Source organism: Hippoglossus hippoglossus, chromosome 5, assembly GCF_009819705.1.
Source record: "Hippoglossus hippoglossus isolate fHipHip1 chromosome 5, fHipHip1.pri, whole genome shotgun sequence".
Taxonomy (NCBI): Eukaryota; Metazoa; Chordata; class Actinopteri; order Pleuronectiformes; family Pleuronectidae; genus Hippoglossus; species Hippoglossus hippoglossus.
This window is the reverse complement of record NC_047155.1, coordinates 5,804,751-5,822,371: the sequence shown is the minus strand read 5'-3', so window position 1 is coordinate 5,822,371 and position 17,621 is coordinate 5,804,751. Positions and strand designations below refer to the sequence as shown.

The following is a 17,621-nucleotide window of genomic DNA, read 5'->3' as shown; positions in this document are numbered from 1 at the left end:
GAATGACTGGTAAGCTCTTGTACACCGTGATTGCAAAAATGAAAAGTGATTATGGCTATTGTGCAGTGCCTAATGTGAAAAGCTTCACAATAAATGTCTAAGCTACCCACACATGGCTGTTTCTTCCCTTTCACCTCTGTTAATGCCTGTTTTCCGACGATGTTCCGTCAGTGTAGGGTGTAATTTTTGCAGTTTTGTTGAATACTGCATGACCCAAGTGGTTATTTTCCTTCCCACTATTAATCAGAATAAGCCTCATTCTGCAGGCCGTGGAAATGTTGGATTGCACAGCTGAGCCTCATTATTTCACACATAGTCGGACAAAGTGGACACAGCACATTTATTTTGAAATTTTTTTTTAGGCATTCACAGTTCCTCGATTCCGCTCGTTTCCACCTGATGCTTTAGCACGAAGCAACATTTTCAATCTCTGTTTCCATCACATCCCCAGACAGTCAATCTATCACAGGAGATCAGCTTCTGCCTTGTGCGCAGCGTTTTCTTTTGTCCACTTGAATCCGTCATCCAGCAGCAGCAGCAGCCAGTGCAGTGTATTATTCATGTTGGTGTGAGAGGTCAGGATGAATCAGGACTCCATTTTCAGGGATTAAAAAGGAAAGTATCACACAGGCAACCGAAAGCCTCTCTATCCTTAATCACTGCTATTTTGGGAGCCAAAAATATTTTGCATTCATTCCCATCTAAGTGCATGACTGTCGACATAAAATCCGCAGCTCACAATTTTGTTAAAACACATTTGTCATGAAAATTTTCCAATTTTACCCGCCACAGAAACAGCACCACAGAGAAATGTAACTGGTTTGTTTTCTCACCATAGACGGAAGATAAATATGTATGAGACCATGATTTTTGTTGAGCTGCAAATATGGTCCCAAGAATGAAGAGTGAAATGTAAATGTGCACAATTAGCACAATAAATGCTGCAAGTCCGTTCTTCTGTTCTCACTCGTGAAAACTTAAGGACGGCGGCGACTAATAGCAGTTTGAACAAAGGCAGGAAAAGCACAAGCACTGTATCACCATCATGTGAGTGTTCAATCAGGAGACATAATGAAGGACAAAGAACAGTCACATTACACATCATTCAGAAGATAAATCATTTTCTGTGTGAGACATTACAGAGCAGGGCGAACGCAACACTGTCCCCGTTTGCGCTCAGTCCTTCCTCTGACCGCAAACATTTTCATTTGGTCTCTCAATGTTCACAGACCTCACACAGTGTCATACCCTTTGTCTTTAGGCCACAGTCGTTGCAGCAGTTCAGCTTGAGAAAGACGGCTTGCGGGCTATTCTGACCACATTATACGTATTCAGTCCCGGAGCATCGAAACCAGTGGAAAGACCACGCTTGTCAAACGTGTAGAAGTTAAATAATTGACCATCCTGGGCTTCCAGGGACACCGAGGCCGAGCCGACCTGCAGAACACAAGGGTACTCTTTCTCAAACACCACTCTGAAGACCCGGTCCACCAGGTAGTTGAGCTTTATTGTCCTGAACTTTTCAGGGATCAGCTCTTCAATCTGAGGCCCAAACTGCTGCATGATGAGGACTCCGTCTGACCCCGCTTTGATTTCGTAGAAAGTGATGTTGCCGTAGGTGAAGAAGCCGATGTAAGGGTCTGGGTTTGGCGGAGCAAAGAGGATCTTCTTTGCCTCCCTGAAGGCTTTTTCTATGGCTGGGATGATGTGTCTGTAGGCTTTGGTGACCACATCCTGGTTCTGAGACCTGCCGCCAGCCATGAGCACCACGAGACCCAGCTTCAGTCTGGGAACCAGGGAGAAGGTGGCAGAGTACCCGTCCAGATCGCCATCTTTGCGCACCATCTCGTAGCCCATCAGCTCGTTCACCTCCCACGGTGTCCCGGTGCGGTTGGCGAAGTAGTCCTTATCGCACCTGAGGAGTGGCATCAACATGATCTTCAGAGAGTCTGGCTCCAGCAGCTTGCGGTGATACGCGCCCAGCAGCATCATGGCAAGTTTGGCCAAGTCCGCCGCCGTGGAGAACATCTGGCCCGAAGGCCGGTACCAGCCCAGGTCGTAGAGCGGAGCTGGCTTCCCGTTGGTGTACACGCCTACAGCCATTTGACTCTGCAGCCCAGGGGTGATGTCGAAGCCGGTGTCCTCCATTCCCAGCCGGTCCAGGATGTTGTCTGTGATCCAGCGCTGGTAGTCGACGCCGGCCACCCGCTCGGCCATCACGTGAGCAAGCAGAGAGAAGGCGAGGTTGCTGTAGTGACATCTAGATGGAAGAAGGATATGGAAATGAAGAACATCTTAAAATTGAAGGTGCCTCAGTTAGAACATTTAAAAAACAGCAAGCATTCAGTTAGCTTAGCACAAAGCCTGGAGGAGTCCAAATGTAACTAAATCTTTTTCCAACACCTCTTCAAAACAAGTGTGAAAAACAAGTTAGGAATTTACACGTCAGACTTTTATGATCATCAATTTGGTAATTTCTGAGTAAAATCACATGAGTTTGGGTCTGTGTCATGTCTCTAACAGTGTAATGCTGTGAAAAGACCATTTTCGAATCTGTATCAAGTCAAAGCAAACTTTCACAGAAGTACTAGAATTTCAATGAGCAATATTGCAGCCCTTTATCTTTACGGTCAATTTTTCCAAGGTTTCACTTCTGACATGGACACATCCAACCAGTCAGAGTGCGTGTTGTTGACCGCATCACACTTTGAAGCAATAGTCGTAGAAGAAGAACTTCCTCCTCCTTCCTTTTTGTTGTGTTTGATAAATTTGTCTTAAGCCTTAGCTCGGTTATATTTGTCTTCAAAAGGATATGATGTAGCCTCTAAAAGTACCATAAAAGTCTTAAAAGTGTAAAATAAGAGTAAAATCCCAAGAGTTGTGCTGTTTGTTTGTGTGTTGGTTAAGAGGTTGAATGAACTTCACTGTCTGTGAATGTGTTGGTTTGAGTTTTCAGTGAAGTACTGTATATATTAACGAAGTGGAAGGACTCTTACTTGGTGCCTGGGTCTGCGACGAGGACATCGTCTTGCAGCAGATTGATTGCAGATTGTGTTTTTCCCTTCCAAAGCAGGTTTGTTGCCCGGAGTCTCCTGGGCAGGCCTGGATCAGCCCGGGGTAAAAAAAGAACAACAACAGAAAACAGTAAAACATTATTTATTTAAAAACTAAGAATTATAAATTAAACAACACAAACAAAGGAGACATTTCCTCCTCAGCTTTTTATTTCAATCTGAATAGTTTCTTGAACTTGTGAAAATACATTATTGGTACGTGAAAGATTCAGAATTCTTCAGACTCGATTGACGACCCGATACCTCGATGATAACCTGAGACAGGGATTTAAAGATTTATGATCCTTCGTCTCTCAGGAATCTCTTTCATCTTTCATTTGAATTCATTACACATAGTAAAGTATTACACATTCAAGTCTTCTGTTGAGCGGATTATGTAGAAGTAGCTGCTGAAAAACAAACGTGACGGCAGGAATCTAAAGTGTTCAGTGTCTCTACTGCAGGTATGTCTGTAATCTTCTAAATACAAACAGGACTAGAATATTAATTTTTCATTTTTATAGTTTACTTTTGTGACAAAATGTATATATATTTGTAACCTTTAACAACAATAAACATGTTTGAAGAAGATATGTTTGCATGTCAGTGACTTTAAATGGCACCAAAGAGGGAAGTCAACCAAACTAAGTCAAATAATTTGAATCAATTATGTTCATTGTAGTTTCCTGAGACCAAGTTGTCTTTTGATCTGATGAACAGAAAAACTGTGCTCAAAGAATCAGAATCAGCTTCATTTGCCGTGTATATGTACGATTGACTGTATATGCATGTGTGCCCACACTAGGAATGGAGTTTGTATAAATTCCGTTAGTTCATTATAACCCATTGTGTCTCAGTACCTGAGAGCTGGCTGGCCATCCTGCGCAGGGTGACGGAGGACGAGCGGATCTGAACCTCCCCACTGTCCAGAAATATCAGACCATCTGTCACATATTTCAGCTCCGAGTCGCGTGACTTCCCCAGAGGGTTCTTGATGGTGAAGTTCTCCACGTACTTCTCCAGGGGGTCATCTAGGGAGCCGATCTTCCCGTCCTCCCACAGTTTGTACAGCATCAGCGTCGGGAAGATTTTGGATAAGCTGGCAATTCTGAGAGACGGATTAAATGGGATTGTTTTTTTTTTATCTGACAACAACAGCAACAAAAAAAACACCTTTGGAGAGAATCTTTGTGTTTCCACTGATGCAGTGTTTATTAAAGCATCTTCTCACATTTGCATCTTGACTTTTTCTTTATGTGCTTGTTTGTTTGTTTCCATCAATTCCCCATTAAAAGCTCTTTTATGCATTTCATCTATATTTGTGCACGTCTTCTCAAAGCTTAAGGATATAGACAAAATGGTGCAGTTCCACTGGAAATCATAGGGGGCAGTGTGGCTGATAGTCCAAGCGAGACGACCATAGGAAACGAGGAAGAAATTTTGACAATGTCGGAATTTTCTTTCAAGAAAGACTTTACAATGTGGGTTCTTTTGTTTCTTTCTTAAGTGGCACATTGTCACAACCTCCATCACTGCCATGTTTGTTGTTGACAGATAAACTGTGCTGCCCTCTAGTGGATGTATTGCTTAACAACCAACACATGGAAGGATGACGCAGAGACGGTTACGTCAATGGAAGCATAAATAGTGGGCTCAGGGTTTATGACCTAAATGCTGCCACTGAGAGAAGAAGGACAAAGAACACTGAAAGTTTCTCTTCGTGGACGACTTGTTTTCACTCTCTTCCCTTTGACGGCCGTGATGAATGGGTCGAACAGATGGTTCGTTCGCTCACCTGCCAAATGTTGCTTCAACGCTCTCACACTTTCAACGTGATTTTTTCCGGTTTCAAATGAAGCCTTCACAGATGGTTCTGTGTAACAAGCAATCTGCTGCGTCTGGATACGATCAGGTTAAACCAAACCAAACAAGGGCAAGACATTTCTTTTTCCACAGCGAAGTGGGTATTATTTTTGAGACACAACTCTTTTTATCTGTGAAGTTTGTGATTTGGTGCAAAATGTATTTTCATATCAATACACACGGCAGCAGTTAAGATCAGGCATAGGCCGTGTATAAAGATGGATGACACCTATTTTCACCTCGGTTTTAAAGCATCAAATAACTGCTTAAAGTAAAACATCCCAGAAAAATGATTATTCACACGTATTTTGACTTTTTAGTTTGACCCATGTCCTGTCCACAAACAGGAAGGAGGTGTGTTTTATGACCTATACTGCAGCCAGCCACCAGGGGGCGATCAAGACGCTTTGGCTTCCCTTTTGTGGAGCTGTCATGTTGTCAATCTGTCATCAATACAGTCTGTGGTTAAAACCTTCTATGGTCTGTGTCTCCTGAGGTTAAATGCTGCCTTTCTAAACACAGACTGGTCCAATATGGAAACAGTGCTGAAGCTATGTAGAAATCACAATGATTGTTTTCCACATATAAAGCAAAGCAAAACAATCTTTTAATTAAATTTGAAACCACTCAAATCCATCTAAGAACATCTGAATAAAATGTACATTTAACATCCGCCGTAAAAAACAACATATACAAACAAAATCCCACTTCTCAGAGATGAGTGGCAGCCAAAACAATATGTGCAGGAGTCTTACAGTGAATAAATCATAAGACAAATATAAATATATTCAATTGTGGAAAATTGACTTCAATGGAACATGAATCCTTTCAGGAGCAGCTGCTAATATGTCAGAGAATCTTTTAAAGAATTCAATTTACTGAGTAATTGGAGCCATTTACTGTCGATCGTGCGTTGGTACCTTGACGTATGTGTTCTCGTCAAATAATGTGAGACAAACAACTGCTGGAATATTTGAATATAGATTCGTAACTGATTTAACACTTTCTTGTTAAAGCTCACAAATGACTGATGTAACCATCGAGCATTTCACCAATTTCACACATGAACAACACAGACTGAGTTGTAGGCTCCGTCTCAGCCTATTAACATGGCTGCCTCATGTCTCCTGTTGCTATAGAGAAGACTCATCAAGTCCTCGCTCAGAAACCTCACATCGTCACATCATCATCGCCATAAACGAAACGTGAATAAACTCAAAATCCCCTTTTTGTAACAACTACTCTAAATCTTTATTGGCCCATTTTCTTCCCCCATTTCTGTGATTTTTTTATACAGCAATTTATGAACTTAAATTGAATTTGATAAAAAAAAAAAAAAAAAATGTCCCTGCCAAAAATTACTTTAACTGCGAATTTCAGTTTTTATGAAGCTTGCTTTTCCCTGCAGAGACGCATCGAGCAGATCCTTTGCTCCTTTATCGTTGTCATTTCACGAGCAGCAGCATTGTCATCACACAGCATCAATTACCCTATAAAGTCAGGAGCCACCGCGTAGTCGTGCAGCGGTGGAATCACCTTTTTTCCCATTAGACGGAATCTTAATGGTGTAAAAATTCTCATCTCAACAAAACACTTTCCCTGTAGCATAGCAACAAATGGGTTTCATGTGGCTGATTGCTGCCACAAAATCAGCAGAGCAAAAACTGGTGTTGAGGATGAGGATGAACACTGAGGATGAAAAGACAACGAGGAGACGACATGAACTTCTCCTGACAGCAAATCAAAAATGACGACACTGAGGTTATATCTGGTGCCTCTGCAGGTTTAGTAAGAGTTTCTAGTTTGATAAGAGTCTAGTGGTCCTCTCTAGTCAAGGAGGTTCGTGATGGTTAAGTGAATTAACTGGGACATTTGTGATGGGGGCTGTGGTCCAGCACTCACCTGTAGATGGTGTACTCATTGGGGGAACCTGAGAGAGGGTCGCTGCTGTTCCTCTTGCCGAAGTTGCCGGTCCATAAAACGGTGTCGTTTAAAATCACAATGGCCGACAGAGCGGGAAGGCTGATCGGGTTGACGCTCTGCCGAAGCAAAGCGTCCACCTGGAAAGAGACGGAGCAGGAAGTGAGCGGGTTTACAATGAAATGCCTCTTGTCTCCCTATACCAGTCTTCAAGCTAAGCTAACAGGATGCTGGGTTTTGGAGCCACTTGTGGAATAAAAGTGGTAAATACTATATTTGAGCTGTGTTGGGTTGTTTCTTATGACATTAGTAGATGTTATTGCTGATGTTAATGCATCAATGCATGAGCATCATATTGACGTATGACTGACAAGGAAATCACAGGTAAACCAGAACGTAACACTGAACCATCCGACAGCAGCCAACGTGATTTTTGCGGTTGTGGTAAACATTTCCATGGTCACGGCATCGTGGATAAAACCCGTTTTTATTAAAACCCAGTTGATGGATAAGGACATAAGGAGCATATATCCCTGCCTCGGATGGTAAAAATATTATGGCTGATGATTAAAATCTGTATACGGAAAATGAATTGGAATTTCTTTTTACCCAAGGAACCACACTGTTTACAGGCATTGGTTTATTAAAATGAGCAAAACACCTCAAATATATTTACAGAATATCTTTTCAATTTGTGTTGTGTGTTTGTACTTTGTCATCCCTTATTAAACGGCAACATGAAATCCCAGAGAAGTTACTTTGAAGTCCCTCTCTCCCAACGATATTAATTAAATGAGAACAGTCTGTTTTTTTATTGGGAGGAACTGGAGCCTTTTGTTTTTCCAAAGCAAACTCTCCAGGTAAAACAACATCACTCTTCAAATTGAATTGAAACAAGTTTTTATTTGATTTCAAGTTGCCCACGAACCTTTTCACTTTAATGAACATCAAACAGTTTCATGTATTTGATTTTCATTATCACTCTGGCTTCAAGTGTTTGGTCAGTGCCCAGATGAAAGGTTTGCAAACTCAAATTAAACTGGCTCCAATAATGAAATTTCTATGTTGATATTCATCATTTTTTTAAAATTTAAATGTCATTGACCATGTGGGACCACTGCTGCTCAGAGTGCACAGAGAAAAAAATAATTTTTAGACATGAACTCCAGAAAGATGAGGAGAATTGGGTCCAAACTTTCTCTGGACTTTCTCTGGACTTTGCCTTTCACACATGTACAACCCAGCAGGAGATTCTTCACTCAGATGCATTGACAACGGCACAGAAATCTCCAGGTTGATTTAACGTATTTATTCTGCTGCTGATTACGTTTTTGTCTACAGCATGTCGACACAGGTGTCGGCCATTGTCACCAAGAGCTCTCGTTAGCATGTTCATGACATATGCATGTTCCCTCGCTCGTGGTGGAACCTGCGGAGGATCTCTTGCCGTGTTCGCACATCGGTTCCTTCAGACAATCTGCACACATACTAGGAGAAACTCCGCGGAAAGTCCGGAAGCTCTCAGTCGGACATTTGCGTTCACACGTATACAGCCCCTCCGGAGAATGTCTGGATCTCCGGAGTCGAGCGCATGTCTGAAAGCAGCTCAACACAAACCCTTTCCTCAGACACTTTTTCATCCACTGTATCTTTTAATCTCCTTCTGTCAACTGCAGCGGCTTTAGGTGTGAAGGATTACAGCACGGATAGCCTGTACATTTCCTCACACTTGGCCGAGGGCGTGTTTTAGATCAGCGGCTCGAAGGGTCGACTCCTCTCACCTTTTCCAGGGCCTCTTTCAGACTGGGCAGGGGATGCTCCAGCGGGAGGGGCTCCGGGAAGCGAGGACATGTCATCTCTGCCTTGGCGCTGCGACCCATCCCCTCGTCTGGAAAGAAAATGAGAAAAGAGACAGAAAAGCAGGGGAAATTAAAGGAAGTACAAAGAGGGGACGGGGGTATTGTAATTCTCAATCCGTATTTCATAGAAGAATGCCTCAATGGCACAAAAGTAATGTGGTGTAATATAATTGGCTGGCTGGGGGCTTCATCAGTTCTCCCTGCTGGCTGATGAACCCTGTTGATCATACAGGAGAGCATTTGACAGGACGTACTGTTTACAAGCCGCTGATCAAAAGAGACGCGGCCCCGCTCCCATTGTGAACTGGGAATGATATTACAATATGTTTCACTTCAGCCTCAGGCCACGATCTGCATTTCCATTCTAAAGGACGGCCATACATGAAGAAATTCGTTTTTTGGAATATAAAAAGATGCATTAGTGCATATAGGGAAATATGAATCAGAGCCTGCAGGGGGCTGCTGCTTCCCCCCCGAGTAATGATATCACCTGATGTCCCCGTGAAGGACATTCACACAGAGTCAAGACCTGGATATGAAGTTGTTTGTGTGCTCTGCTTAAAGAAATATCAGATGTCAAGGGGCGGCAAAGAGCCTCATTTGTACAGATGGAGGGATGACGCACCAACACTGATTTTACCACGACTGAGAACACTTCACATTTCTAATATGAATGTCGCCTTTAATGATTCGATTTTAAGAATTAAAATGATCAACCTACTGCCGTGTTGTGATTGTTAACTCAGTTTTAATCAACGCTGCCTTAATGAGATCTTAATGCGGCCAATTACAAACCCTCAGCCAGCACAACACCTGCCGGCTGATATACTGTCAAGTTAGGACTCCACCTTATAATTACAGGATAAAAGCTGCACAATTAGGATCTGTATCTTTTAATAGGGGGAAAAAGTGAGGTAGTGATTATCAGTAGAGACGGAGGTTGTGTTGTTGTTGCAGAGAGATAAGGAGCCTCCAGAGTTTTAGCTTGAAGCTACGTCTCAATGTTAAGGGTATTAAATAAAGATGAACCTGCAATAGGCGTCATGGGAAGAACATTTTAAACAATTTGCAGACTTTCAAGTCTCAAGAAAGGTGAAATATTAAGACAAATAAATCACTGTCAAAATTTAAAAAAAAACATTTTAAAATCTTGTTGTTTGCAGATTTCATGTTTCAGTGATGTGGATAATGTGGCCTGAGCTATTTCCCATGAAGCAACAATATCTGAGAGGAAATCTCATCCCATGCAACCTGATGCATCACCTGTTGTGAGACAGTGTGCTGGTACTCACCCTGCAGGACCTTGGGCAGCTGGTACTGCCAGAAGAAGCATCCGGTCATCACCAGGGACAGAACGAGGAAGAAGACCAACCCCAGCTGAGTCCACTTCACCTTCATCCTGCTGCTTTTTGTGAGTCCCTCAAACTTAACGGTGGCAGCAGGAGCAGCCTCAGCAGCAGGAGGCGCCTTAAAGAACACACACACACGCAGCACATACTAGGTTAGCACTGAATGTGTAGAGCCGTTTCCTCTCCATGATGTCCTACACGTTATCTGTGGACTCCGGCCGCGAGAGAAGAAATCCCTGTCACCTTGTTCACTATACAAGTGATCTCTGCTGCACTTAGTCGGACTCACCACTTGATGCTTCACAGGCCCGAGCAGGGCGGATTACCAGCGACAGAAATCCTCTTATCACTCAATCAACATCCCAGACATTTACTCAGAGTTAGTTCTGCTGTGTAAGTGACTCCTACGCCCTGAAGGCCGTGTGCGGTGTCCCAGGGAGGTTTCCCCGAGCAGGAGAAAGGCACAGACATGGACTCCCAGCTTCAATTTCCCACTGACTCTGCTGTAATTCTGGGCCATCGGCGCTGCCGTCCCTCACAATTCAATTTCCTCTCCAGCAGCCACAGGCTGTTGACATCATAATCCCCCAGATTTACTCCACCAGAGCGGCCGGGGGAAATCTTAATCCTTAATCCCAGTGAATCAATTCACTTCAGTCCAGCCTCGCCTTGTGGAGCCCACCGCCGAGCCGCACGAGCCGACAAAGATGGAACCCACTCAGCCAAAACAAATTGGGATGGGGGTGATAGGGTGGGCCTTTTTGGGAGCAGAGCGTGAGCGTGAGCTGCAAAGTACAAAGACGTGCACGGAATATGGATCAACTCTGTGAGGGAATGAGACGCTTTGGGACGTCGAGGGGAGTTCAGACGATGAGCAGGGTTGAGACGATGAGCACTGACCACTGGGTTCTTCTGGACAGCACAAATATCTAACAGTTTCAAGTATCATGTAATAACACGTCCATCAATCAATCTTTTATCAAATATACAGGATTAATTAGATTAACACTCAGAACACCAAAAGGGCCCAACAGTCTCCTAATGCAACCAAATTTAAATTCACCATATAGATTCAGATTTATATTTGGATCTGGACCAAATTACTCATAAAGATCAGTCCCCTAAACATCGAGATCCATGAATTATTCTTTGAGAAATCAAGGAATATTTTACTTTTAATGTTCAAGAGAATAAAATATACTTCATTTTTGTAATATTAATAATATTAATATATGTACTGAGAAAAAATATTAAAGAGTTGACAAATAATCTTTGGAAGTTTCTCTGGTGGAAGAAATAGGTCATTAACAAAATTGGGTAAAAATATAGTGATAAACTAATATTGGCTAATTCACTGACTCCTTTTCATCAGGGCCCGAGCAGTAACAGAGCGATGACCCAATTGAGGTCGCTTAGATTCTTCTTCTTTTATCTATTTGCTTTTAGAGTCTAGTTTTTTTGCTCGATTGATGAAAAATCCATAAACCAGTGAAATTTACTCGTTAAATAAATGATAATCTCTTAGTATTTGGTGGTGAATAATGATGTCTGCGGTTGCTAAGCCTGCTCATCTTATCTTCTTAACCAGAAGTGGACGGTAGGTTAGGATGATATGATGATGATGATGATGATGATACCATGAGATGATGAGATTTACGGTTTATACCAAAGTGTTTATCCTTCACCACCGGTCATTCCAGGAAATACTTCAAGTCGCTGAATTTAATTTTGTAGAGCAGTACTTGTACCATGTAGTATCACAGTACTGCTGTATTTCAATAGTACAACTCCTGTTTTGCAAGATGAGTCTTGAGTCCAAAAATATGAGATTTCCTGACTAATATCTTCTTACTTCAACGATATTTAAAATGATTATAACTCAGGGAATATGCAAAATGGAACGAATGGAACATCTGGATTCAAAGAAATTGAAAGGTGATCATTTGGGTGATGGTGGAAGATGATATAAAGTGTGGTAACTTTCTGAGGAGGGAATGAAACAATGGGAGTGGTTTGTAATATTCTGGTAATAACCCAAACCCAGTCATTAATAGCAGAATCGAATGAGTGCTGCTGGGCTGTGGATCTTCTTGGCTGGAACTCAGACCAGAACTCCACATGATTTAGAAGTTGATTCTTGGTTTTATTTCAATAACATGTGTGTGTGTGTGTCTTAAGCCATTTTCATCCATGTCCTGCAAAGGATTTCTGCAGAATTGGGTCCAGCGCAGCAGGAGCTTCACAACAGCGACAAATCCTCTGTATTATTGAGGCGCGAGGTGGAGCAGCCGGCTGCAGCAGACAGAGACAGGAAGTGACGTGTTCATTCTGTTGCAGGGATCACGTGATTTTCTTGCACATCGGTTGCTATGAATCCAGCAGTGAACCTCCTGCTGTGTTCTCACACCGGATTTTCCGGATTTTCTGCAGATAATCAGGCTCTCACTCCGAGATTTGCGTTCGCACATGCATCCCCTATCTAAATCTCAGGAGTTCAATGCATGTCTGAATGCAGCTTTTGTTGCATATTGGACCCAACTTGTTAAACGCAGATATAAAATGAGCATAAAGAAACTCTTTGTGGAATTATTGGATTTACCAGAAGAAGTGCTGAAGATGGTCTTGTGCTCGCCAAGTTGAAAAACTCTTCAAGGTCTTTGGGTGCAAAACAGGTTGTCCAATATCTGGAGGTGTCCCACAAAGGGGCGACCTTCCTTCTCCGGCTAACCTTTCCCAGGATTCACTGTGTGCCGGTGACTTAATGTTTTTCAAAGAGATAAGTGACGAGACCAAAACTTCTGATGCGGACACAGTATCATTCAATTCCACCCAACAGCTGGTAACATACACAGTTATCTTGTTTCAGTCATTGCGGCCATGAAAGCAAGAAATTTGATCAATCTACTTCTGGTGGGTGGCTTATATAAATAAAAATACACTCTAAATATATAATTTATTCCCCCGAGAACATCCAGTGACCATCTTTCCTTTAGCTGAATCGTATATTAATGGTTTGTCCAAAGCTCACTGACGTGTTTGCATGATTATAGATACGATGATGATGCAATGTGGGAATGTGTGAAAGCAAGCTGCTTCTGATCCTGGTTACGTAACCTGTGGCTGCAGAGCACAGCAGCTGGCCAGGGCACACACACGTTTTTTAGTTTAATACACCTTTGCTTCTATCTTTACCGGCTCAATTCCTGCATGTGTAGAGTTTGTACTTGTGCAGGAAGGAGTTTGTACATCTTGCGTGAGTGTGTGTGTGTGTGTGTGTGTGTGTGTGTGTGTGTGTGTGTGTGTGTGTGTGTGTGTGTGTGTGTGTGTGTACCGGCGCTTGCACCCCGTCCACCGACGTCTCCTTCAGGACTTTACTCCCTGCCTTGCCCATGGCTCCACTTCACCAGCTGTTACACGGAAAAAACAACAAGTCAGTTGTGGCTTCCGCAGAAAAGCGGTCGTCCTTACTTTTCTTTTTCACACTGCATAATGGAATGTTTTAAATAGAAATAATTAGAACAGAATGACAATGCATTCCCTGTGCACATGATATCCACAGATATTAAATCAGAGTACTACGAGGCGAGAGCAGGCGAGAACATTTCTGCCGCACATTTACTTATCACTCTAACAAATAACAAGGCGACATAATGGACCACCAAGCACCGAATGACTCATAATGAGCAAGAAGAAGAAAGTGCTCTCCCCCTTTCCCAGTAAATTAAAAGGCACAGGGCCTGATGGAGAGCTGCTCTCTGACCATCAACAACTGCAGCAGGAGCACTACATCCACCCAGTGTTGTTCAGTGTGGGGCAGGAGCTGACAGCCAGACAGTGGAGCGGTGGGAAAAGAGACAGAGACCTGCAGGGAGGCAGCCAGATGCACGTCTGCTGGCAGCCTCCAGTGGAGAAACAGGAAACACACGGTGCAGCCGCTGATCTCCTGCTCACTCTGACCATGTCCTCTCTAAACAAGACCCAGGGGAGGCAGAGGTGGGCTCAGTTTGCCCAAGAGATCACACAGACTCTATTCTGCAACACGTCTGCACGGTGGAATGGCCGACAGGATCCTCCCCCACACTTTGCCCTGGGGTCAGATTATGCTTGAAATGAAGCAGTGTGAGCAGCGTGTTGTTGTCTGACCACTTTCAGCTCAGGCCTGGCAGACTGGCTTTCTGTCACAAAGGGGGCGAGCCATGATGAATCACACGAATTGGGACGACAAAGCAAACATTGGTCGGACAATGGTCAATTGCAGAAAATAAAAAGGTCAGAAGCGGCCGCCGGCTGCGACTGAAAAGCCGGTAATATAATATTTAAATGTAAAAGTCTGCACATGAAGGTGGGAGCCAAGACTCATCAGTACCTTCAGTCGACTCTCTGATTCTGTCAGTCGTCCAGCAATTATTAGCATGTTAGCATGTTAGCATGCTATCATGAGAAACTAAGACTTTTAACATCTGAATGTTAGCATAGTCATTACAGCGTATTAGCATGCTGATATTACCTTCCTCTTGTTGAGGGTTGAAGGCAGAGGATGTCACACCTTGTTAAAGCCCTATGAGACGATCTGTGATTTGTGAATACTTTGAATAAAGTAAACCAACAAGACCATTTACTGAAGTTTGTTCAAGTGTTCATTTGTCAATAAAGTTTGTTTTCAATTAGTTAATTGACTCGTGATTGGTCGGAGACGACGGCACAGACTCTGATTCTAAATGAACTCTAAAGTGGAAGATGGCGGCCCACGTGTCTGGGATTCTTTACCTTAAAGGTTCAGTGAGTAGAATTAAGTGACACCTAGTGGTGAAGTTGCATGCTGCTGTCAAAAGATGTTTAGTTTGTCCAGTTTCTGGTACAATCTCAAATAAAGCCCTTCGCAGGGAGTTCATGTATTTAAACTATGTTTTTTGTCCCAAGCGAATACCTGACCTGTGCATGAAAAGAGTGGCAACTCTCAGCTGAGTAGCTGGTTAATATAGAGGTTGTATAGGGAGTTCAGACAGAGTTAAACCAGTTAAATTAGCTGGTTAGTCTCTACTGGGACATCCGCTCCAGGAGTTAATGGTTTCGTCTTTGGCCCAAGCTTTTAGTTTGAGTGTAATCCTGCCGACACTCAGACAAACAGCAGTTAAAACGGAGATGAACATTTCTTTAATTGATTAAATAATTTGACCTTTTAAGACGAGTGGTGACGATGAAGGATTTTCAATTTTTGTTCAAAAGCAGGAAAAGCACAATAAAATCAGATCAGTCATAAAATGATGAAATACAACAACCTGGTTATTTCTTTTATTCTCTTCTAATCCAGGCATCATCTGATAATTGAGCCAATTGGAAAGAAAATGCATCACTTTGATTTCTGATATTCAGACTCACAAATAACAAAATTTCTCATGTTTAAAACAGTTAAAAATAGTCAAACTGGATTATGCATGTTCATCTTTAATCCTTATACAAGAAGCGGAATATAAAAACAAGTCTGACCTACATTTCTTTGCCTCCAAACCAATTAAAAGTCCATCAGATATTCAGCATCAAGCTAAAACCTGACCTGGCGTTTTAGCCCATACTCTTACTGAGCACATTCCCAGTGTGCTGACTCAGCTGCATCACTTCATCAATGTCATTAGCTCGCGGTTGGAAGTGATGGTCGTGCGGCTGTATTTTCGGATGCACGTGTTTATATTGAAGTCTGACATCAAGTTCATTCACCGCCTGCAGAGAGATGCAGCTCGAGACAAGAATAGGTGATGGTGTAAATGAGTCCAGCCGCTCTGTGAGGCTGTTTCAATGCACTGCTGCGCTTTGAGCTAAACGTTTACACCAGTGCAACATGTTAGAATGAAAGTGCTAACATAGATATAATGTTCATCATGTTCAGCGTCTTATTTTAGCTTGGGAGCATGAAACAAATTAAGGCTGATGAGAATTTGCTTAGTTTATTAATTTGGTCATAAACTAAAGTTTCAGATAAATGACACAAGATGAAAATAAGAGGATCAGCAGGTTAATAGTTTTACATTTATCCCACCAACAGGCCCATCATGTTGTTTTTGATTGATGCATTAAATTGATTATTCTCGGACACTGGCTTAATATTAATGCTCATTCATCTGTCTGCTGCTGCAATGACCCAATGATAAGTAATGATCGTTAGAATCGTTAGAAAGATTAGAATGTCCCCTGCTGCTCTCACTGTCGTCATATTTATAATAAAAAGACATTTCTCATATTGTGACAGAACAGGCGTGACCTTTATCCAACGAGGGTATAACTCTGGAGCCGAATGATAAAACCTGTCTTCTGTTAAGAATTAACGACGGTTATAATATCAGCTGTCACGTGACTTAGTGGTGAGGATTTTAATTTCACGATCTATAGAATTGTGCACGGCATGATTTGCAGTGTGAGATAAACATTCACACTTCAAACTCTACATGAGATGATCATAAAAGCAGATACTTTTCTGAGTGGGTTGGAATAAACACAGAGTAAAACTAACATCAACTGAGAGCGAGAGCTTTAAAACAAATCCCCTGATTAGTTCATCACCTCAAATAACCTCCTACCAATAAAATAAATTCTAAATATAAAGTAACTTGTTAGTAAAATGATTCACACACTGACAGAAACAAAGCAGTGACACGCGTATATTAAAATTCTGCGTAATTGTAGCTGTCAGATCAATTTATATGTAATATATTTGTTGTATTCATGACAATAAGCATCAACACTAAACTGCTGTCATAGTAACTGAAGCTTTTTTTCCCTATGGATTCAACTTTTGAAAAATGCAGAGCAGTTGTAAATAAAGCGATGCGTCACACGCACCGAGCATCTAGAGCCAGACTGTGGGGGAAAAAACACACAACATGTTACATAAGTTGTAATGAATCAAAAACCCTCTTCTCTCGTCCGGGAAACGTTCTTCGTTGATTAAATTCCTGGTTCACTTACCTCAGGTTATGAATCTATTAACCGCCTTTCCCCTCTTCTCTATCAAGATGGTGAGACAAAAACATTCCGCTTTTGTTTTCCGTGTGGGTTTGGGAGCTCAGGACGGGATCCTGACAGATGTTAGTATCATGGTTATGGCTAAATCCTGCTTGTAGCGGACCCAGCGTTCTGGATTAACCAATACAGCCAATGGCCACATCTGCCACGGCACAAAAATGGATTCCTATTCGTTGTGTGTGTGTGTGTGTGTGTATTTGTGAGTCCTTTTTTTTTTTTTTTTTTGCTTTGCATAGCCTTTGGATTTTGAAGGACAAGGTCATTCAATTGAGCAAAGAGCCAAAAAAGCCATTGGTGCTTTTCACTGGGCTGAATTATTATTATTTTTTTACAGATGGGGAAAGATTACACAGTTTAGATGTTATTAGTTTTATATAGAGAACATCCTCCCATAGAAAAGTGAGTAAAGTTGTATTCTAAAGCACTTTAAAGCTGCGCAAAGTGCTGTAAAAAAGGACGTTGGAATATTAGCAAGTGAGTAAAGAGAAGCGTAACGAAAAAACAAGGGACAAATACACAGTTATCTGACAACAGATTGAAAGATTAGTGAGTCAAAAAGG

At 42.2% G+C, this 17,621-nt stretch overlaps 1 protein-coding gene across 1 annotated transcript; it reads right to left on the bottom strand.

Moving 5' to 3' along the window:
- Positions 1-333: 333 nt before the first annotated feature.
- lactbl1b (lactamase, beta-like 1b) lies at positions 334-17,170 on the bottom strand. Its single transcript, XM_034586544.1, has 8 exons — positions 17,005-17,170; positions 13,376-13,451; positions 9,988-10,162; positions 8,618-8,724; positions 6,819-6,976; positions 3,914-4,161; positions 2,997-3,102; positions 334-2,260 (listed from the first exon to the last, which is right to left on the bottom strand). Exons 2-8 carry the CDS (start codon positions 13,433-13,435, stop codon positions 1,282-1,284), a joined length of 1,833 nt encoding a protein of 610 aa, XP_034442435.1. The 5' UTR covers positions 13,436-13,451; positions 17,005-17,170; the 3' UTR covers positions 334-1,281.
- Positions 17,171-17,621: the final 451 nt, after the last annotated feature.